The 24,664-nt window shown below is 40.1% G+C and overlaps 1 protein-coding gene across 1 annotated transcript in view; it reads left to right on the top strand.

Annotated features, from left to right (window-relative positions):
- Nucleotides 1–24,664, top strand: part of AVEN (apoptosis and caspase activation inhibitor) — a 178,533-nt gene that overhangs the window by 38,188 nt on the left and 115,681 nt on the right. Inside the window, exon 2 of the mRNA XM_070756579.1 lies at nucleotides 16,549–16,717. Within this exon, the coding sequence (XP_070612680.1) occupies nucleotides 16,549–16,717 (169 nt within the window). The remainder of the gene's footprint in view (nucleotides 1–16,548; nucleotides 16,718–24,664) is intronic.

Genomic DNA, 24,664 nt, shown 5'->3' with positions numbered 1-24,664 from the left:
AGTGTGATTGGACACAGGAATTTGTCTTTGGTGCATATGCTCTCAGTGTACATAAAAGAAAAAGATACATTTGTCAAGAATCATGAGGTACAACACAATGATTTTTGTTGTTATTGTGAGCTGCGCCGAGTCTTCGGAGAGGGGCGGCATACAAATCTAATAAATTGAATTGAATTGAATTGATTGTCATAGAGTACAAATAAGCAATTAGGAAACAATATTAATATAAACTAAACTACCGTAAAATATAAAACTTAAAGATACAAGCAACAAGTTACAGTTATACAGTCATGAGTGGGAGGAGATAGGTGATAGGAACGATGAGAAGATTTAAAGTTAAGAAGTTAACATTTCTTGGTGTCATACACACACTAAAACAGCGTAGTTTTGCTGAGTCGCAAACCCCAGTCTTGTTTAAGCTTAATTTTGGCATGGTTAAAAATGCTTAGCTTTAGTGATTCAAATATGACAAGTTTGAATTTCAAGTCTTTCTATTGCTGTAGGAAAGGAACAGCTGTTTCTCATATTTGCAAAATGCACTACAATTTCAAAGGGTAAAAATAAATAGTGCCAGAATTTAATATCTGCACGGCTGGTGGGAAGATTTGAAGTTTCTGTCTGACAGTCCATGGAACGTGAAAAGGATGAAGAAATACAGATCTTTGACCATAAAATTATACTGGGAACTAAAAGTTGTAAGGATCCATATGCAGAATCAGATTACTGCTGATTTTGAAACAGATGACCTACAGTTAATTAGTCAGATTTGCTGCAGAATCCTGATGTGAAATTAAATTAATAATTTAGAAAAAGAAGGGTAAGTGCTGAATAACATTTGTTTAGCCCCGCAGTGCAGCGGAAATATTCAGGTTCATGGTGAAAACACTTAGCTTGCCTCCAACTCCAGAGATGACTAACATAAAAGCTGTAAAAGGGTATCTTGTTCTTGTCACAGTGTGTAGTTGTTGATGTAACAATATATTTGCAGAGTAGCATCTCCTGCTTCTGTAACCTTCATACTTGCAAACCGAAAGGGAATACACTATGTGTAATGATATGTGGGAATGACCTTGAGGGTGGGTGGTTAGATGGGGAAAGATGCTACCTAGGGAACAATCATTAGGTAAGAGAGACCATAGCCTTCAGCTGCATAATGGGGAGAAAAAGAGACTCAGAAAAGAACCTCCTTAGCTTCTGAGGCTGTAAAAGAGAAAAAGAAAACAGTTGTGTTTTCTGTCTTGTCTACCTGGAAAGACTGACATCATTGAACAAGTCTTCCACTATTTATTTTATATTTTGCACTTAGGTGGGTCACCCAGAAAGTAATGCACCACATTTTTTTCTACAACAATTATTTATTGAACACAATGAAACTTACACACAAGAAAGAATGATCTTCCTTCTAACTCTCTATTTTTCCACGTAATCTCCGTCCTGTTCTATGGCCTTTCTCCAGCGAGACACAAGGGCGTGTATACCTCCTTGGTACCTCGGTACCACTCCTTGTTCTGGTCATGAAGCCATTTCTGCACTGTGCACTGTCTTCTAATGGCCTCACCCTCTGTGCCCAGCTATTAACCATACTTCTGTCGACTGCAGATTCTCCATAAACTGTACACAAACATTTGTGAATGTTTTCAACAGTTTCTTTCCCTGCAGTGAGAAATTCAATGGCAACACGCTGCTTGTAACGTACATCACTTACAGACACTATTTCAAAATACTGCTGCAACTACACTATCTGTCTGAAGAAATGCAAAATTTACACATGAACTCCTGACAATTGAAATAATGTATATCTAAATTTTCACACTCATACCATTACTGTAGGCTGAGAAAAAAAAATGTGGTACATTACTTTCTGGGTGACCCATGTATCTCCATGGTAAATTACCTGCACTCCTGTTGGAGCAGTGAAGGGAAGTTTGGTTTTGCAACAAGCATTGGTCAAAAGGCTTTAAAAAGATTGGAGCAGTTTATGAGAAGTGGGGTTGCCAGAGGTAAAACCTTATTAGAGAAGGAATTACACCCCCAAAACTTTGGAAGATATTAGCATCTTTCTCTGCATCACGCCACCTCTCCCCTATAATAGCTCTCATCTTGTAAATAAATGAGTGTCTGAGAGTTAGCATTTAGACTTATATACACCACTTCACAGTGCTTTAGAGCCCTCTCTAAGTGATTTCCAGAGAGTAAGCACATTTTCCCCAACAATCTGGGTCCCCATTTTACCAACCTTGGAAGGAGGGAAGACTGAATCAACCTGGGGCCTACTTTGATCTGCCAAATTGCTGCCAGCCGGTGATACACAGAAATAGTTTGCAGTACTGCACTCTAAGCATTGCACTACTGAGGCTCTCCAGCAGTTGAACTGTTGGTTTGAAAGATCACATTATCTTTAAAACCAGTCGTCAGTATGGCAGCCTAACCAAATTTCAAAATAGGGATTGTTGTGGTTGGCTCTGGCCCAGCTCCTGCCCCAAGGAATGTTGAGGTGGATGCAGGGGAAACATCAACATGTCATAGGCTTGTTTTATTGCTGACAGAGTCAGGTAATGCAGTTTCCTCGGACGAAGAATAAGGTGGGAGTGACAGCCCAGGAAGCCAATCTCCATTATCTTTGGTCGAGTCGGATGAGGAAGTCTTGGACCCACACAGGTGCAGAGTTATGCGTAGAAGAGACCAATTGAGGACATATTACAGGAGATAAGAGAGGCCACCTGTGTTTGGGTGGGGCTCCAGTAATGAGAGCTGCTGATACAAATAGCAGCGTGTTGGCTTGGCCGTTATGGAACACTACCTGATCGCAGTTCTTCAGGACCTTGCCTTGCTGTTTTCCAGACTTTGTTTGTTCATTTTTCATGTCTTTGAAACCAAAGCAGAGCAAAGTGTGTGTGTCTCACTTCATTGGAAGAAGGACGGCTGTGATGTTTCTTCATAGCTGCTAGCTAAGTACTTAAGGACTGATTAAGGGAATTGTACAGCTTACAAGGTTGTTTTGGGACGAGTGCTCTTTGCAATACAAAAAGGGTGCTTTGTTTCTTTTGAATTTTGTGATAAAGAACATTGTTTTGAATTTTCAAACGTGTGTGTGTCTGAAATTTGTACCCTTGAATTTTCGGGAGGCTCATACCAGAGAGCCCGGCAGAACAGGGATTAGGCAATAAATTTGGTTGCATCACATTGATTTTTATTGATGTGTTACTTGGCACATTGTGGGGAACATGACAGATATTGATAATTACATTTAGTGAATGTGTATTATGTTTATTTACAGAAATATATTAGGTCTGTGATGGCAAACAGGTGGCACGCGGAGCTATATCTGCCGGCATACAAGCTATTTCCCAAGCTCAGCTCCAGTGCTCATATGCGTGCTGGCCAGCTGATTTTCGACTCCAAGAAAGTCTCTGAAGCCTGGGGAGGGTGAAAAACGGACCTACCAGGTCCTGGAAACTCAGGAAATGGGAGAGGGGGGTTGTGCATGGATGCATGGGGGCAGGAGAGTGTAGGGGGGTTGCACACCTGGGGGGTATTAAATTATGGGTGTGGGCATGCACACTTTCAGCACCCAAGGGAAAAAAGGCTCACCATCACTGTATTAGGTGATATTTGTAAAGTAGCATGAAATTAGTGCTCTGCATGTGTGAGAGAAGGGGTTTTGTAATTTGAATTCTGACAAGAATTTAGAGGTTAAATTAAGAGTAAGGAAAAACAGAGCGTAGTTCTTTATACTTGCTACCTGCTGCAGATCCCTTTCCTTACTTGAATAAGTTCTGCATAAATCCTACTTCAAATACTACAAATATTGCACAGATATCATAAATCTCCAGTGTTCTCTCATCCAAAAGAAACTAAATATTTGTATGATGTATGCAAAGCTGTACTTAGAATTCATTCGGATATTATCCTTGGGCTGCTAGAAAAAGTGTTTATAGTGTTTATATATACATGTTTATAGTGGACCTTTTATAAATATTTTGTGAAAATCATAAAGTAGCCAATCTGTAATTAGTAGATGGCTTCAGTTGTCATGTTTTTAAAGCATGTTTATTTAAAGTGGAAAGAGCTAACAATGAAAGCAGCAGGCAAGCAAGAACACTTGGAACACATGATATTTTAGTTCTTTGTCCTTTGATAACTTCTACATCAGTGAAAACAGATTTTATTCTGAGCACTGATATATTAAAAATAAAGTTGAATTTTTTATTTATTGAAGTATGAACACAATATTTTCCAATCTGTTTCTGAAATGCATCGTGAGTATTAAGATTTTAAGCACTTGTTGTTTGATATAGTCAGTCACAGAAGAGTTTAATAATACATTAAATTTAAATAAGTTTAAATTAAGTTTAAATATCTGCGGAATTAACTTTCACCATTTTACATTTACATTTACATAAATGTACATAAATGTACCTTTGTACGAGCCTGTAATTATTTATTTCATTTAGAAATGATTTTTAAAAATGGAACAGGAGAATTCTTTTTTTTAATGAATAAAGATGGTTTCTGCTATTCTTTAATGCAGAAAGCCTTGATTTGATTTAATCTTCCTGTGAAGATGGGATTGTATTGTAAGTAGAACCATCTGGTTGCTAGGACAACCCTCAAATGTTCATTCAAAAGATTGCAGCATTGGACACAAAACACAAGGTGCTGGTACTGGCAATATTCTCTGATGTGATTTAAGGACACATTGGATGGCTTGTTACAATAGATTTTGAAATTCCAATAAATAATTTAAATACAGTGGAGGGGGAGTATTTAGTCAGACACCAATTGTGCAAGTTCTCCCACTTAAAAAGATAAGAGAGGCCTGTAATTGACATCATAGGTAGACCTCAACTATGAGAGACAAAAATGAGAAAACACATCCAGAAAATCACATTGTCTGATTTTTAACTAATCTACTTGCAAATTATGGTGGATTATTTGGTCACCTACAAACAAGCAAGATTTCTGGCTCTCAGAGATCTGAAACTTCTTCTTTAAGAGGCTCCTCTGTCCTCCACTCACTGTAGTAATGGCACCTGTTTGAACTTGTTATCAGTATAAAAGGCACATGTCCACAACCTCAAATAATCACACTCCAAACTCCACTATAGTGAAGACCAAAGAGCTGTTGAAGGACACCAGAAATAAAATGGTAGCCCTGCGCCAGGCTGGGAAGACTGAATCTGCAATAGGCAAGCATCTTGATATGAAGAAATCAACTCTGGGAGCAATAATTAGAAAATGTAAGACATACAAGACCACTGATAATCTCCCTCGATCTGGGGCTCCATGCAAGATCTCACCCCATGGGGTCAAAATGATCACATGAACTGTGAGCAAAAATCCCAGAACCATAAGGGGGAACCTAGTGAATAACCTGCAGAGAGCTGGGGCCAATGTAACAAAGGCTACCATCAGTAACACACTACACCGCCAGGGACTCAGATCCTGCAGTGCCAGACATGTCCCCCTGCTTAAGCCAGTACATGTCTGGGCCCATCTGAAGTTTGCTAGAGACCATTTGGATGATCCAGAAGAGTATTGGGAGAATGTCATATGGTCAGATGAAACCAAAGTAGAACTGTTTGGGATCGTGTTTGGAGGAGAAAGAATGCTGAGTTGCATCCAAAGAACACCATACCTACTGTGAAGCATGGGGGTGGCAACATCATGCTTTGGGGCTGTTTCTCTGCAAAGGGACCAGGATGTCTGATACATATACATGAAAGAATAAATAGAGCCATGTATCATGAGACTTTGAGTGCAAAGCTCCTTCCATCAGCAAGGGCACTGAAGGTGAAATGTGGCTGGGTCTTTCAGCATGACAATGATCCCAAGCACACCGCCAGGGCAATGAAGAATTGGCTTCCTAAGAAGCATTTCAAGGACCTGGAGTGGCCTACCCAGTATCCAGATCCCAACCCTGTACAAAATCTTTGGAGGGAGTTGAAAGTCTGTGTTGCCCAGTGACAGCCCCAAAACATCACTGCTCTAGAGGAGATCTGCATGGAGGAATGGGCCAACATACCAGCAACAGTGTGTGCCAACTTTGTGAGGACTTACAGAAAACGTTTGACCTCTGTCATTGCCAACAAAGGATATATAACAAAATATTGAGATGAACTTTTGCTATTGACCAAATACTTATTTTCTACCATAATTTTCAAACAAATTTGTTAAAAATCAGACAATGTGATTTTCTGGATGTGTTTTCTCATGTTGTCTCATAGTTGAGGTCTACCTATGATCATAGTTCCCTCTAAGCTGAGCAGTGAGCAATCGCTCACTTAAAAATCATCATCAACTCAGAGTTTTCCAAACCTGCCCAGAAGCCGAGAGGGAAAGAGTGAGAGGGAAGGAGAGAGAGAGGAAGAGAGGAAGAGAGAGAAACAGATAGAAAAAAGAGAGGAAGGAAAAGAGAAAGAAAAAGAATGGGAGTAAGGAAGAGAGAAAGAAAATCAAAATCTAGTTTGAAACTAGCTCAACTATTTAAGTGGCATTTTGATATTGAAAGAGTTGCCCTATTATGAGCTCACTGTTATAGACACACAGTACAGTATTTTATTTTGAAATTCTCTGAGGCAAAACAGGGTGGGTTTTTTGTTTGTCTGCTTGTTTGTTTGTTTATTATTTCTGTGCCGCCCAGTCCCGAAGGGACTGCCGCTCAGACACTATACTTTTCCGCCCACCCCCCCAAAAAATTAGAGGGAACACTACCTATGATGTCAATTACAGGCCACTCTCATCTTTTTAAGTGGGAGAACTTGCACAATTGGTGTCTGACTAAATAATTTTTCCCAATGTAACGATTGAAACTTAGATTTCTTTCCAATTGTTATCATTAATCTTGCTATCCTATATATGTTTATTTAATTCAATGAAATGGCTTCTCTGGAAAGAGGTACAAGATAACAAAATGCATAGAAAATTCCCCAAATGAGTTGTATATTACTAAAAAAACAGTCATGTTGCTTTATAGCAATGTTTCTGAACCCTAGCATCCTTCAGAGGTGGGAACTCAAAGAATTCCTCAATTTGAATGCTGGCCAGGGAATTCTGCAGTCCACACCTCTTAAAAAATTGGTAAAGTTAAGAATACATGCAAATTTGATTTAGGGTATGAAAGTTTCCAGTAGAAAGCTAGGCAGCGGCAACATTGTCTGAATATTTTTCATTTAATGCAGAGGTGACAAATGAAAAAAAATGTACTTTTTTCTTGATTTTTCAAGAACAGTAATGTCAAGTGAAGGAAGATGATTTTTAGCTCATTTTTCCTCCCTTGAAGGAATGGAAGGTTTGTATTTTATGAATTTGATGAGTTTAAAATTGACAACATAATCTCTGGAGACTTTAGGTACTGTGAAGAAAAAAAATCAAAAACAAATTCAGGGTTCAGTTTACATTGAAAGCTGAATTGACTTAATTCTTAGCTAAGATTCTTACGTTATGAAAGTTGGCCTTACACACGCCAGCTTGTATCTATCCTTATAAAGCAGTGTTTCCCAACCTTGGCAACTTGAAGATATCTGGACTTCTACTCCCAGAATTCCCCAGCCAGCATTTGCTGGGTGGGGAATTCTGGGAGTTGAAGTCCAGATATCTTCAAGTTGCCAAGGTTGGGAAACACTGTTATAAAGAACTTACAAAGAATTCAGCCTTCAAATGCCTATTTATACTGTTTGCTTTGCTAACTTAATTCACTTTCTTTCAGCCATAAGGTATTCTTTAAGTCATCAGCTCCTGATTTCTATATGAACTCATCTATGTAATTTCTTGTCTACAGTTTGTCCTTATTATCTTCTGGGATAATTTCCCTTCAGTCTGCTCTAAAGCCTTGACAGTTCTTTGTGGTCCCCTCTACAAATTCGAACCAGATCTGAACCTCCGTAGCTTTTTAGGGCAAAGCTTTTCCTTCAGCAACTATAGTATATAGAGTATTATTTAGATAATATGAATAGAATTCTTTATTGGCCAAGTGTGATTGGACACGCAAGGCATTTGTCTTTGGTGCATATGATCTCAGTGTACATAAAAGAAAAGATACATTTGTCAAGAATAATGAGATACTACACTTAATGATTGTCATAGGGTTCAAATAAGCAATCAGAAAACAATCAATATTAATATAAATAATAAGGATATAAGCAACAAGTTACAGTCATACAGTCGTAAGAAGGATGATATGGGTAGTAGGAATCATGGAAAAAACTAGTAGTAATAGTAACACAGCCTTAGTGAATAGTTTGACAGTGGTAAGGGAATTATTTTGTTTAGCAGAGTGACAGTGCTAGGGAAAAAAATATTTTTGTGTCTTGGCGTGCAGTGATCTATAGTGACTTTTTGAGAGTAGGAGTTAAGGAGTTATATCATGAAGAGACATGAGAGCAAATATCTGAGTCTCTGTGGCAGCGTTTGTATAAAAAAGATGTATCTTTACTCTAGCAATCGACAATCATTTCTTTGACCTTACTCTCCCATCACTCTTTCTCTGCATGTATTTGTAATTAAATGTTTTTCAATCTAGAGCAAGTATTCTCCAGATGTCCTTGTATATAACTTGTCTCTCCTCATCCAACAAGCCTTTTTAATTTACTTTCCCCCAGCTTGCCTGGAGCACATGACTACAGTTCCATATTGTAACCACATAAGTGGCAAATTTCACAAGTCTGCGATAGTTGCATACGTAGCATATGTCATTTTTATGTCATCTTGTCTAAAAAGCTCAGTTCTGCTACTGTTTAATTTTGCTTTCGTTTCCTCATTAGTTTTAAAATAATTTTACAGTATGTTAAATAAAGGATTCTGTTCAGTAAAGTATGAATAAATATTTGTAATTAAATGACTTAATACAGGATAAAGCTGGTGTATTTGTACTTAATAGGTCCAATAGTAGAGCTGGAAAACCTCTTGATCATTCAAAAGCTCTATAGTGCATATACTTATAGAAACAAAGAAACATAGAAGACTGAAGGCAGAAAAAAGACCTCATGGTCCATCTAGTCTGCCCTTATACTATTTCCTGTATTTTATCTTACAATGGATATATGTTTATCCCAGGCATGTTTAAATTCAGTTACTGTGGATTTACCAACCACGTCTGCTGGAAGTTTGTTTCAAGGATCTACTACTCTTTCAGTAAAATAATATTTTCTCATGTTGCTTTTGATCTTTCCCCCAACTAACTTCAGATTGTGTCCCCTTGTTCTTCTGTTCACTTTCCTATTAAAAACAATTTTATTTAACCCTTTAACATATTTAAATGTTTCGATCATGTCCCCCCCTTTTCCTTCTGTCCTCCAGACTATATAGATTGAGTTCATTAAGTCTTTCCTGATACGTTTTATACTTAAGACCTTCTACCATTCTTGTAGCCCGTCTTTGGACCTGTTCAATTTTGTCAATATCTTTTTGTAGGTGAGGTCTCCAGAACTGAACACAGTACTCCAAATGTGGTCTCACCAGATTTATAACTCCCATCAGGAAGATCTCTAGCATCCTGAATATATATCATTGTATATCAAGAGCCGTTGCGGTGCAGTGCTTAGAATGCAGCATTGAAGGCTACTTCTGCTGACTACTGGCTACCAGCAGCTCAGCAGTTCGGGTTTCACTGGCTCAAGGTTGACTCAGTTTTCCATCCTTCCGAACAGTATCGGGTTCTACCTGGTATAGGTCACACTGCACCGGTAGCCAAAATGGAGTTGTGCGCACAGCTACGGCATGGGCACACGCGTGTCCCAATGTGCATGCGCAGGAAGCAAACTCTCACAAGATGACGCACGTGCACGTAAGATTTCGGCAATTTTTTGCTTCTGTGCATGCAAGATTTTGCTTCCTTTGCATGTACTAAAGCCGCCTCGAGTCTACGGAGAGGGGCGGCATACAAATAAATAAATAAATAAGCAAACAAACAAACAAATAAATAAGCAGAAGCGAAATCTCGCTGGGATGCAAGTGCATGCACGTCGGCGACCCAAAGCTGTGTGTGCATCGCACCGGTAACGGCGGTAAGTAGAAAGCCCCGCCTGTTTCTGAGGTCAGTAAAATGAGGCCCCAGATTGTTGGGGGCAAGATGCTGACACTGTAAAACATCTTGGAGAAGGCTGTAAAGCACTGTGAAGCGGCATGTAAGTGCTATTGATATTACAATGCATGCACGTTGTACTTGGAAATTTATGGGCAATAATATGTTGGCTGCAAGATATTTTTTGGATATCCCAGCTTGCATAGAATAGCTTGACTGTGTTTGGGATAAAACAGGTCTTGGATTGCAGTTGTATCATAGTAGGCAAAAACACTCTTAATATTAGCAGGAAATGTTTCATGAACCTAGTATTCTACTTACTTACTTACTTACTTACTTACTTACTTACTTACTTACTTACTTACTTACTTATTTTGTCCAAAACATAATGAAGGTTACAGATGGTACACTCGTAGTAAAATACAGTGATCCCCCGCTCGTTGCGAGGGTTCCGTTCCAGGAGCCCCCGCAACGAGCGGGTTTTCGCGAAGTAGCGATGCGGAAGTAAAAACACCGTCTGCGCATGTGCAGACGGTGTTTTTACTCCCACAGCGCTAGCGAGGAGCCGAAGATTGGGGGCGGGGCGGCTGTTTGCCGCCGGCATGGAGGGCTTCCTAGCAGCCCCCCAAGCCTGGGTTGGGGGTCCGGGGGGCGCTTGGTATCGCCGGTTTTGAGCTGAGTCCGGAAGCGAATTCGCTTCCGGACTCAGCTCAAAACCGCCGATAGCAAGCGGCAAGGAACGCCTTGTCTCGGCGCTTTCGAGCTGTCAGCTCGAAAGCGCCGAGACAAGCCGTTCCTTGCCGCTTGCTATCGGCGGTTTTGAGCTGAAAACCGGCGGTTTTGAGCTCAAAACCGGCGATACCAAGCGGCAAGGAACGGCTTGTCTCGGCGCTTTCGAGCTGACAGCTCGAAAGCGCCGAGACAAGGCGTTCCTTGCCGCTTGCTATCGGCGGTTTTGAGCTGAAAACCGGCGGTTTTGAGCTCAAAACCGGCGATACCAAGCGGCAAGGAACGGCTTGTCTCGGCGCTTTCGAGCTGACAGCTCGAAAGCGCCGAGACAAGGCGTTCCTTGCCGCTTGCTATCGGCGGTTTTGAGCTGAAAACCGGCGGTTTTGAGCTCAAAACCGGCGATACCAAGCGGCAAGGAACGGCTTGTCTCGGCGCTTTCGAGCTGACAGCTCGAAAGCGCCGAGACAAGGCGTTCCTTGCCGCTTGCTATCGGCGGTTTTGAGCTGAAAACCGGCGGTTTTGAGCTCAAAACCGGCGATACCAAGCGGCAAGGAACGCCTTGTCTCGGCGCTTTCGAGCTGACAGCTCGAAAGCGCCGACACAAGCTATTCCTTGCCGCTTGCTATCGGCGGTTTTGAGCTAAATCCGGGAGCGAATTCGCTCCCGGATTTAGCTCAAAAGCGGCGAGAATGAACGGCGTGGGCGGGCGAAGGGCGGGCGGCAGCGAGGAGTTTGCGTGGGCGGTGGGGAAACTCCTCGCTGACGCCAGCAAGAGGGGGAAGACCCAGGGAAGCCGCTGCCATCTACGCATGCGTGCCCGGCACGCATGCGTAGATGGTATTTTTGACTTCCGGGTTGAAAAATAGCGAAGTACCCTGTTCGCAATGGTTGGGGACGCAATAAACGGGGGATCACTGTATATCAAAGAAAGAATAGAAGAAAAGATATAGGAATAGATAAGAAAATATATATAAAGAGATATAGGAGAGACAATAGGACAGGGGACGGAAGGCACAATGGTACATTTATGTACGCCCCTTACTGACCTCTTAGGAATCTGGAAAGGTCGACTGTGGATAGTCTAAGGGTAAAATGTTGGGGGTTAGGGAATGACATTGAGGAGTCACGTAATGAGTTCCACGCTTCGATAACTCGATTACCAAAGTCGTATTTTTTACAGTCAAGTTTGGAGCGGTTAATATTAAGTTTGAATCTGTTGTGTGCTCTTGTGTTGTTGTTGTTGAAGCTGAAGTAGTCGTTGACAGGGAGCATGTTGCAACAGGTGATCTTGTGGGCAATACTTAAATCATGGCACATCTGTGCCATTCTAAAAAAAATGTTACATAAAAGCCTTGATTAACCAAAGTCAGTATAGGTGACAGAGAGTAATAGATGATTATGACCAATTCATAATTATGAATTATGTGAAAGAAACAGAAAAATAAGTGTTTCTGTATTTGTGATATTAAGAGAAAATGTAAGGATATAATACATCTGAATGAACTTCTCACTTCTCATTGTGGAATTGATGGTTATACGCCAAGTAATAAAGATGTTGGTTTTAATTATGGATAAAGAGCTTAGATATACATTATGTCAGAAAATACATTTGGGCCAGGGGTGAACTCTACTTACCTTCCCTACCAGTTTGGAAGTGTGTACACCCTGTACATGTGCTCGCTTTTCTCACACACTTGCCACATCACCGCTATGTATGCGCAGAAGGCTTTGGGCATGATCCACTGTATATGCGCAGAAGGCTTTGGGCATACGCAGAGGGTTAAAACCAGGATATCTGGGTAGGTGGTCAAATGCATTAAACTGGCATATTGCTGAGACTTTGTTGGCTAACAACAAAAATATAGCCTTGTCAAAATTTGCCTTTCCAGACTTCCCAAATCGAAAGCTAGGGAGGAGTGGTTGTTAGGATGGTATAGGAGACATTTGATCTGACAAATCTGTGCAATTAAATGTACATGGAATGGGAAATAGGCATAAGCTAGAATTACTACTGGAATACTGATTGTGTAAAAATTTCTAGGAGCTCTTGGATATATAGAATTTCCAGAATGGGCAGCCTTGGTTGGGGTACTTCAAACCTTTCCTTGGGGAGAAAGGGCTGGAGTGGTTTTTACATGATGGCTTTGGGCTTGCTCCATATAATTTTGGCCTTAGTGCATATGGGTAGGCACATGCTAGATCTAGTCTCTCCTTCTGTGCATGTGAGAAATAAATTGGAGATACAGGATATTTATATTTAGCCCTAGCTGTAGTTAAATAACTTCATCAAACTGCCTCACAGATATATCCGACCTTTATAAAAATAGAAGACCCTTAAAAGTAGAAGTATAATTATGTTAGTATAAATTAAAACATGCAATTTCCTTTGTCCTTTTCTTATTTCATGTCTTTAATATCTTTTGCTCATAATTTCTTATTCCTGTTCTATATTTTACATTATGTGGCTTATCCAGAAGGTGAGCAGTATGATGAGTATAATATGTATAAAAAAGCTTAAATGAGATTTCCCACACGTGCTGCATGGAGGATGTTACGTCTGTCACATAGAGTGATATTTTTAAACAAATGTGTGCCACATTTTCCTTTTATAGTTCAAATAACTGATTTTTAAAATTCTGATTTGTTGATGGCTAAAAGTCTTAAATACAGTGGTCCCCCGATTATCGCGAGGGTTCCGTTCCAGGACTCCTCGCGATGATCGGTTTTTCGCGAAGTAGCGGTGCGGAAGTAAAAACACCATCTGCGCATGCGCAGATGGTGTTTTTACTTCCGCCGCAGCAGCGAGGAGCCGAAGATTGGGGTTTCCCCGTCACCCACGCAAACTCCTCGCTGCTGCCGCGCCCGCCGCTTGTCCGCCCGCCGCTTGTCCGCCCGCCGCTTGTCCGCCGCCTGCCTGCCCGCGCGCCTGCCCTTCGCCCACCCACGCCGTTCGCTCGCGCCGCTTCCCAGCTGAGTCCTGAAGCGAACTTCCAGAAGTTCGCCTTTGACGTTTGGCTTCGGGACTCAGTTGGGAAGCCGCGCGGCTGTTTTAAAACGTCGCCGCCGGCATGGGGGGCTTCCTAGCAGCCCCCCAAACCCGGGTTGGGGGTCCGGGGGGTGCTGGCAAGCCCCCCATGCCGGCGGCGACATTTTAAAACAGCCGTGCGGCTTCCCAACTGAGTCCCGAAGCCAAACGCGGAAGTTCGCCTTTGACGTTTGGCTTCGGGACTCAGTTGGGAAGCCGCGCGGCTGTTTTAAAACGTCGCCGCCGGCATGGGGGGCTTGCCAGCACCCCCCCGAACCCGGGTGGCCGGGCGAGCAGCGAGCGAACGGCGGGTGGCCGGGCGAAGGGCGGGCGAGCGGCGAACGGCGGGCGAGCGGGTGCTGGGGGGGGCTTCTCGCCCTCCCGCCAGCAAGAGGGGGAAGACCCAGGGAAGCCGCCCAGCAGCTGATCTGCCCGGCGCCATCTACGCATGCGTGGCCATAGAAAAAAGGGCGCGCATGCGCAGATGGTGTTTTTACTTCCGGGTTGAAAAATCGCGATATAGCGTTTCGCAATGATCGAGATCGCGAAACTCGGGGGACCACTGTAGACCCTAAATCCCATGGCTTAGGACCAGATTGTTTATGGAACCGTTTCCTGTCTCACATGTCCCAGAGACCGATTAGATCCCACAGAATTGGCCTTCTCCAGGTCCTGTCAGCCAATCAGTGCTGATGGGACCATGGGGAAAGACCTTCTCTGTGGCAGCTCCGATCCCCTGGAATCAACTCCCCCCAGAGATTTGCACTGCCCCCACCCTCCTGGCCTTTTGAAAAGCTTTAAAAACACAACTTTGCCGGCAAGCCTGGGGCCACTGAAAGGTAATACTGCTCCAGCCAGTAGTATGTTAGTAGTAATGGATGAGTGACAGATGAATGTCTTTTTAATGTTTTTTTAATATCTGGAGTTTTAAATTTTGTATCTTTGTTTTATTCTGTATGCCGGCCTGAGTCCATTAGGAGAAGGGCTGCCTATAAATTTAAGTAATATTTGTTTGTTTGTTTGTTTGTTTGTTTATTGATTGATTGATTGATTGATTGATTGATTGTTAGAGTTGAAATGGACCATGCAGGTCATCAAGTCCAACCCCCTGCCTGAGCAGGAATCCTAGCCGCCCCGAGTCTACGGAGAGGAGCGGCATACAAATCCAATAAATAATAATAATAAATAATAATAAAGCACCCCAGCCAAGTGGCAGTCCAATCTCCTCTTGAAAGTGTCCAGATTTGGGGAGTTCACAACCTCCGCAGGCAGGTTGTTCCACTGGTTGATCGCTCTGACCGTCAGGAAGTTCTTCCTTACATCTAGGTTGAATCTCTCCTTGGTCAGCTTCCAGCCGTTGTCCGGCCCTCTGGTGCTCTGGAGACAACACTTTGTATACCTGTATACAACTATCATGTCCCCTCTGGCCCTCCTTTTCTCTAGGCTATCCATGCCCAGTTTCCGCAGTCTCTCTTCGTAAGTCTTGGTTTCAAGTCCCCTAATATATATATATTTGTTTTCGTATATTTTCACGGGTATAGGTATGATGGTCTTGGTATATTCGGGTTTCTTCCCATGTAGGATTTGGAAATTTCTGGCGACGTTTCGACGAGGTCCCACTCGTCATCTTCAGGCTGTCCCTAGAACAAGGACAGAAACACCAGCCTGAAGATGACGAGTGGGACCTCGTCGAAACGTCGTCAGAAATTTCCAAATCTTACACGGGAAGAAACCCGAATATACCAAGACCATCATATATATATATATATATGTATGTATGTAGGTAGGTAGGTAGGTAGGTAGGTAGGTAGGTAGGTAGGTAGGTATACATATATAGTCTTCGGAGAGGGGCGGCGTACAAATCTAATAAATTATTATTATTATTATTATTATTATTATTATTATTATTATTATTATTATTATTATTTGTATATATGTATATGTACATGTATATATGGATTTCAACACAGAATTCTGCATGTTGGCTGGAGTATTCTGGGAGTTGATACCCACATATCTTCAAACAGCTTAGGTTGAGGAACACTGTTGTAACCTATCATGTTGAATGGTAAAAATGAATTTTTTGATGAGGAGCTCTGCTTCTTTTTAATGATCTCTCACCTTTAATCCTTTTGTTTACTATAAAGCCTTGTAGCTCTAATTCGTTTGACACAGATTAAACTATTCCTGTTTGCTCTGATGGTAATTCTTTGTAGTTGAAAAATATCTGATAATGTAGATATTAAATCCTAGGGAGATAAGATCAGCAGTGGGTTACTTCTGATTCGGATAGGTTCTTAGAACTGGTAGTGATGGGAGGCTCCACTCACTCATCTGAGTCGCTTCTGCACATGGGCAGAAAGATTGCACATGCAAAGTGGTGGCAAATAAATTCAGAACCCACTGCTGGATAAAATGTATTCTATTTTCAGAATATTTTTCTGAAATAGAAATATTAATATATTAAACTATTAAAATGTTAATTTTAAATTAAATTACTAAAAATAATAGTTACCATTCAATTCTGAAGTAAAAATAAAAACAGAACAAAATAAAAACAGAAATTAGATTGTTTCCGCCATTGTGCATTGGGTCCTAGCCAAAATATTGATCCAATTGCCAAGTCTGATGCAGCAGAGTTGTTAATTAAGATATTGCTATATAAAATATTGTTGGAAGATTGACAAGACCGCTGCTTAATTTTTCTTGAAAACTGGAATAAAAGCAAAAGTGAATCACAGTTATTTTATCATTTTTCTGATATACGTTATAGGCTACTGCTGAACCTGACTTAACAGAAGTGGGCAAAGACCAGGGAAGTTATTCAAGAAGAAAGCTAGCCTCCAACTGGCACCGTTATGAAGAAAGTGAGAAAGAATCACAAAATGATAGTGGTGAGTCTCAGCGTGGGACAGACTTCAGTGTACTGCTTAGCTCAGCAGGTAAGAAAGAAGAATCATAATCACTAGTCAATTTCTTTTGACTATTTGCCTGCAATTTGTCTTAGAATATTTCTCTTATAGTAATTCATATTTGTCTTATAAATTGACATTTGGAACATTCCTGCTTTTGTTAACTTAATAGTTAAAAACCCATTACAAATTTAGACGTTTTGGCTGATCTTTTTAGGAAAAAGGTTAGGAACACAAAAAATGGCTTTAGGTTTGTAAGAATAACCTTAGGAAACAAGTGGAAGAGACTTAGCCAGGCAAGAAACAGACCACAGAAGGAATGGGGATGGAGAACGGATCTCAAAAGATACTTTCCCAAACAGTAAAGTCAAAGGAGGGGAGAAATGCTCTCAAACTTGCAAGGCTTTGTTACTCAAAAATAAAAGTAAAGTTAGTATATTTGTATTGTTGTAAGCCGCCCTGACTCCTACGGAAGTCAAATGAATTAAGTTAAATTCCTCATTGTTTTTTTTGCTGCTGTTAATTTCCTGTCTGGACTTTCTCAAAGGGCTGACAGTCCAGTGGCTCATTTATGTTGGTGTAAAACAGTGGTGGTCCCCAGCCTCAATGGTGGGGAACGCCGTTCCGATGACGGCCATGTAGCGCGTAGGCTACCACCGGTGGCAATGCCGGGTGTGCACGCACCACCAGCACTTCCCCGGACCTACGCTTGCCCTGTCCCACCATGAGCGTTGCCTTCCCCCGCTGTTCGCTCCTTGCTCGCCTCTCGCGCCAGCTCCCACCACCACCTGTGCTGTCACCATTTGCCCCAAGAGCGAGAGGTGAGTGCAGCAAGCGGGTGGTGGTGGTAGGGCAAATGGCAGCGGGGAGCGGCAAGCGGGCACTTGTTTGCCCATTTTTGGGTTTGCATGTGCAGAAGCAAAAAACCCCAGAAATCGTGCTAGCGCGCATTTGCGTGTGCACATGCAAGGGGGAGAAGTGGGGGCGCGCTCCTGGCCCATTCCGGTAGGGCCAGGAAGGGTAGCCTACTCCTGGTGTAAAGTAAACAGAATTTTTCGAAGAGACTATATAGGCCCTTTAATTTCTGTTTCTGATCTGTTATTAAGCACTGATCACTCTTCTCTTAATTGCTAAGGCAAAATCTCACATAACAGTAAGTCCAGGCAACTGTACTTGTTTTGCAACTGCAATTGTGACTAGCAACGTACTTGTTAAATGAAGTGGTTGCTAAGTGATAAAAAAATCATAGGACAGTGATGTTGCTTACAATTTTACACAGGACAACACATACTCATTAACCATAATGGTGAATATAATGACTGAGAACGAGATGCTGTGAGAGTTGTAAATGTGGGATTGATTGCAAAGTTGCTTTTTCATCATTGTTGTAACTGTGAATGATCACTGTCTAAGTGAGAATGCACTTAGCACTTAGGAACAAGATCACTATTTTTTTTAATAATAGCCATATAAATACTCGAGATATTTATACAGAGCATTATCTAAATTAGTCAACAACCAGTTTCATTGACTATTCAAGAGAAATAGACAAATTTGGAAAGGGAGATATTTGGGGGATATTTCATATGCTATTTTTATTGCATTTTCAGTATTGCCATTGCTGTTGTCATGATTACTATTTATTCCTATTATTATCAACAGTGTGATCTTATCATTTTCACTGATTCCACTGAGAGTATTCTGTGCTAGATAGATAGAGTGGCTTGGGCAAAAATGCACAAGTGCAGCAATAGATGTCCCAGTGAAGAGGTTTCTTTTCAAGTGACCTAGAAGCTGAGTTGAAACAAGAGAAGAAAATATGAGTTCTCTGCCCTTATTTTAGCTGTATTGATCGTGACTTTTTAACTTGGAGCGACGTTTCAGTGCAGTTCAAAGTGGATTGAACCTGCTCTGTAACACTTTTGAGTATGCTCTTAGCTATAAGAGAGAGTGACTCTTTATAGTAGGTTTTAATCAGATATTTGCTGTAAGGTCAAGCCGTTTCAGTGTGAGTAGAAAGTATGTTTCTAGGTTATGAGAATGTCTCTGCTTTTTTTTTTAAAAAAAAAGATGCCTTCATGAATGCTTGGTTCATGGAGAGACTCCTTGATGGAAATAATTTTTGATCTTTCCCCTGGTGTTGTGGTAGTATAGTACTCTAAAAAAAATGATTCCATTGCTTTGGCTTGGCATATTTTTATAGGTGTCATTCTCTGCCATTAAGGAAATCAGCTATTAAACAAATTACCTGATGTATTTTCTTTGTTTGATGTCTCTGCTTCTCTAGGTTCCATTATGTTTACACAAATTCTTCTTCAATTATTTTTAATGATATACGGTTTTGGCCTATACATTTCGGAGTAGCAAAATTAATTTCACTTAATACTAGCAAAAATGAAATTTTACTTGGGGAGGCAAGAAAGATATGAACAGTTTTACATGAATTAATTCAAAAGAAAACAATGGATATTTATTGTGCTTTATGGGTGAAGGCAAGGGGATGGTGATAGTATTGGAGGTGAAATAGGAGGATTATAATCTTACTTTTTCTTTCATGATTTTCTAGTATGATAATAAAATACAAAGAATATTTAAAGAAGTGATGGAAATCTATATACCTTGTAACTTACACCCAAGGGTGGGCTACTGCCCGGATTTGGGGGGGGGGGCGGAACACAGTGGGGGTAGCGAAAATGGAGCTCCAACCAGAGCACCCAATTTGCACTGAAAGATGTTGAAAGAAAATGCATAAGCCATGCCCACAGTGTGGTAGTAAAAATTTTAGTAGCCCTTCACTGCCTACATCCCCTCTACATGGGATTCATTTATCATATATTAGTTCAAAAGATAGTAGGAAAAACGAACTTGAAATGAAACAAATGCTGGAATTTTGCTCCATTATGTCAAAGAGGAGAGGGATGAGCATGATAGATCTGATTTTTTTCCACATTTGGTAGGTGACTAGACCTTTTCTATCCATGGAGGCTCTCTGTACAGAGCAATTGGGTATACTGTAGTGGTAAAGATTTTGGTCTACAAACCTATGATGTCACATTGTTGTGAACAAAGGATAGAAGACAATATAGTGTCTTCTATAACTAGGTTATAGAAGAAAAAGCTGATAAAACACCAGTATGGAATTGTTTTAAAATCAGGAGATTTAAAGAAAGAAACTGAAGGCTTTATTTTAGCAGCTTGGGAACAAGCTTTTCAAACTAACTGCAGGAAGATGAAAATTCAAGATGTAACAAACAGCAGCAAATATTACCTTTGTAAGGAAAAGAATGAAACAACTTCACCATTTGATTGGCTAGAGCAAAATTTCACAGACTGACCACAAGGTGCTTTATGACTGAGCTGCCAAAATTATTCATTAGAATAAAATTTCAGGACCATCAATGGCAATACCACTTCGACTTACATGCTGCTTCATAGTGCTTTACAGCACATGTGCACTGAAGCTAACATAGGGCAATGCATGCCACCTGTGGCATGTATTTCATAGGTTCACCATCATGAGTATGAGACATTAAGATCCAAACAGATAGTCATTGTGTTTAAAACGTACCTAATATTGATAGAACATGCCAGTTATTAAAAATAATAAAATCTATTTCATTGGTATTGCTTTTCTGGGTGAAGTTAGGATTGACAAAAAACAACTGAAAAAATTACTGTACTGGGAATTGCAGATCGAAGTTAAATGCTTATGAAAATCAATTCATTGTTATACCATTTGTGATTAGAGTCTTTGGAGAGATACCTAAATGACTTCCTTGATATACAGATACTGAAATTATGAGACCTGAATACCCTAATTACAGTATTACATTTAATAATTGCTTAGAACTGTGGCGCCTAAAACACGATTTAAGCATTGCCCACAAGATCATATGCTGCAACGTCCTTCTGGTCAACGACTACTTCAGCTTTAACCGCAACAACACAAGAGCACGCAACAGATTCAAACTTAATATTAAGTGCTCCAAACTTGCCTGTAAAAAATATGACTTTAACAATCGAGTTGTCGAAGCGTGGAACTCATTACCGGACTCAATAGTGTCAACTCCCAACCCCCCAACATTTCTCCCTTAGACTCTCCACAATTGACCTCTCCAGGTTCCTAAGAGGCCAGTAAGGGGCGTACAGAAGTGCACTGATGTGCCTAACATCCCCTGTCCAATTCTCTTTCCTTATCTCATATATCATATATATTCTCTCCCTCTCATCTACTTCTCTTCTTTTTTACTTACTATCTTTATATATATATTACTTAATGTCTATTGTCTTCCATATGTATCGTATATTGGACAAAGAATAAATAAATAAATAAAATAAATAATAATTCTTAGGTTCTTAGTTAAGAGTTGAATTATTAAGTTTCTTTCAGTCCTAGATTGTGAATATAATTGTAGATTACCCACACATAATACAGAAAAAAATAGGATTTTCAGTTCATGTGAAATTTCCCATAAATGAAGAAACTCTCAATTGCAGATGTTCATTGTCTATGATATAGTAACTGAGTATATATATATATATATATATATATATCCAGTATACTTACTGGACTGAAGTAGAAGTCTTAAGCATTTTATCTGGAGGCATGAGCCTCTGAACTTAATTGGATGTGCTACAGAGTAAGCATGCATTGGTTTCCTTGTGTTTGCAGCCCATCACACAGCCTCTATCGACTTGTTTCCTTTTTACAAACAGAAAAAAAAATGCTTCGTGCCCTTCTTCCACTGTTTCCACTGCAGTTTACTAAATTGCTAAATTGATCCATCCCAAGCAGGGCAGAAACCTATGCGTATTTATTCAACAAGTAACCCCCACCACACTTAATCCACTAGTTCTTACCACAGAGTAAAGATGCTTGCTGCGTCCAAATATCTATAATCTGTTTTATATCCTTTTTCTTCTACGTATAATCTAGTTGAAGTAGGAGAGTGTCCTGAATTTAAAGCTGTACTCTTTAAATCTTTCAGGTTGCTGATTAATTTATTCATGCAATTTGTACAGCCTTTCTATCTCATTTTTATGTGACCTTTCCCACGTAGATAATTCATCTCATTGGTTTTATTAGATTGATGAAAGAGTAAGCAGTTCTATATCAATAAAGACTGATCAGCACATGCTAAGAAATCACAGGCTGCACCTTTTGTGTAACAGCAATTTCCCCTTGTGATTTCCCCATCTACACCTGTAGTTTTAATTTAACAGGAACATGAAATGTCAACAATTACTATTTATTTTCATGACGATCTGATATGATTTTTTTTCTCCGCATTAATAGATATGTTAATACTTGTTAAGCGATTACTTGTCAGGTCCATTTCTGTTCAAAAAATTGAAGCAAACACATTATGGTTTTCCACAGAGTCTGCAAATAAAAGAAAGGGGCAGTGGAAAGGAAAGAAATTTATTTATGCTATTTATCAAGCGTCTCAAAAAGCAAAAGCTAGACTTTCACAAAGTGTTTTTGTTTTGTTTGGAGGTTGTTGGGTTTTTTTGGTTATAAAGGTTTGTTAAGGAGTTGGGCCACAAAAATTGTCAGGGTTTTCTGAGACATTGGGGGAATTTCGTAATACTTTTGATGGACAGCTTTGTTCAGATATTTATTCTATCAATTTTTATAAATTCTGCATTTATAAATGCCTATCCTGCAAGATGATGTGGACTGTTTGGGAAAGATAAGGTAACTTTGCACAAATGAAGATTTATATAACCATATAAATCTTCATTTGTGCAAAGTTACCTTATCTTTCCCAAACAGTGATAGCTTGGAGTGATAGTCTGTGAGATGGACATAATTTATTATTGTACTGTATATCAATCATTTTTATGTAGCACAATTACATGATGGCACAGTGGTTAGAATGCAGTACTGCAGTCTACTTTTGGTGACTGCGGACTGCTGCAGTTTGGCAGCTCGGTTCTAAATGGCTCCAATTGTTGGGGTCCATATGCTGACTCTGTAAATTGCTTAAAGGCTATGAAGCAGTATATAAATCTCAGTGCTATTGCTTCAGGTCATTATGATTTTATTTATAAAATGTATAGGACACCCCTATCCCCCCAATCTTAAAGTCTCTAGGCAATATTAAAGCCTTCTAGAAAAGACAGAGTTGTAAAAGTTGTAAAAACTTAGGGACTGTAGAGAGCTATGGAAATGACCAGGAAGCCAATATTCACAAACCTTTAAATAAACAAAAGGACAGAAGCATTTCTTAAGTTTTGAGAAGAAAGGTAGTTTTATGGAGAGATTCAGGCCAGTGCTTCTCTATCTCATTGGTGTTAAGGGGGACAGGAGAAAGAAAAACACAATAAAGTATATTTCTAGCCTTTTTGTAAAACTGATTTCCTGATGTCTAGTTTGTAAAATTGTTTCTGGGACGTCACGAAAGTGCAAGAAATCTTCCCCCAGCAGGCAAATTGTGCCAGAAAAGGGTAGCTTGTTACAGAGAATACTCATTTACAAACCTCTCATATTGTACTTTGGTAAATGCAAACTTTGAAGAAGGTATTCTTTATTTGCTTGACTTGAGTGGGCAGAGTAGACAGGGACATGTGGATTTACAGATAACCAGATCTTACCAATATCTTTATAGAAAAAACTCTGAATTATGCCCAAGAACATACTGATAACCAGTACAACGTCTATGGCAAAAAGCATTATATAAGAGTGCCCAGTTTTCATATGTTCAATTGCATTTGTCACCAGTGGAAATTTCCAGGTGATTTTCAATGAATATATATTTAATAGAGCAGATTACATCATCCAGGTGAGATGATTTGAGTAATCTTTGGTGCCTCTTATTCCTAGTAACTGCAGTTGGTACATTGTCAAAAATTCTTGCCTATTGACTTTACTGCTTCTCAGGGAGGAACGATTTTATTTGACCTAATCCAGGATCAAAAATAATCCTGCCATCGAAGAGGATCCTTGAAGCAGACATTTTTGATCACCACACTAAATGCTTTAAAATATAGGCTGTTCTTTCCCTCCTGGATTTCTGGTGAACGGTTAAGACCTAGATGTTTCACAAAGGGAGCATGGTATACTGAAGGTTTAAAATTGGTATGTGGATAGTTCTATTTATCTTTTTGATAATTTTCTTGCTAATTTTGTTGATATTATACATAATTGTATATTGCTGTTAGTCAGTGAAATTATGTAAACTGCTAGATAGTTAAAATATCTGGGCATGGCCAAATACAAATAAAGTAAGTAACTAAGTAAAATAATATAGTTATTCAAGACCATTAATTGTATCTGGTAATGGTTTTGCCGTGGTAAAAATAGTATACTTTATTTAGAATAAACTAACCATTACAGATTTGTTCTGCTGGCGTGTTTCAACCGCCCGTAATTACAGGGTAATTAGTCCAGGAAGACACACACACCACGATAAAAGGAAAACCCAAAAGTTTTTATAAACAGAAAAACAGAAACTGCTCCCTTTTAAAATGTCAAAGGGATTTTCTGGTACACACAAGGCACAGGTTAAATGCAATCCAATTGCTCACCCAATAACTGGGAAATTGAGTCCAATTCTAAAGTCCAGAGAGTCCACACACAATCTTGAACAGCACAAAAAACACGATCTTGACGAAAAAAATGTGTCAGATAAACTGCCATGAGGCTAAAACACCAGGTTGCACTTTTATCTGTAGCACTAATTACAGCAGCCACACCCAACCACAGGTGGCCTCATTTTCTCTTGTAATAATCCTTCAGTTGTTGTCTCCTATGCATCACTCTACACATGCATGGATGTGTCATTAATTCTTGTTCAGAATCCAAGGATGATACAGATGATTGATCTCCTCCTGGGCTGTCTGCCAAACTCCCCTCTTCCCTGTCACTCACACTTCCTTGGTCAGAGGAGGTTTCGTCGGCAGATTCCATCGGGAGCAAAACAGGCCTGCGGCATGTGGATGTTTCCCCCCACATCCACCTGCACATTCCTTGGG

The sequence above is a fragment of the Erythrolamprus reginae genome, chromosome 1 (assembly GCF_031021105.1).
Source record: "Erythrolamprus reginae isolate rEryReg1 chromosome 1, rEryReg1.hap1, whole genome shotgun sequence".
NCBI lineage: Eukaryota > Metazoa > Chordata > Lepidosauria > Squamata > Dipsadidae > Erythrolamprus > Erythrolamprus reginae.
Note: the sequence above shows the minus strand (reverse complement) of the source record. Positions and strands in the feature narration are given on the sequence as shown.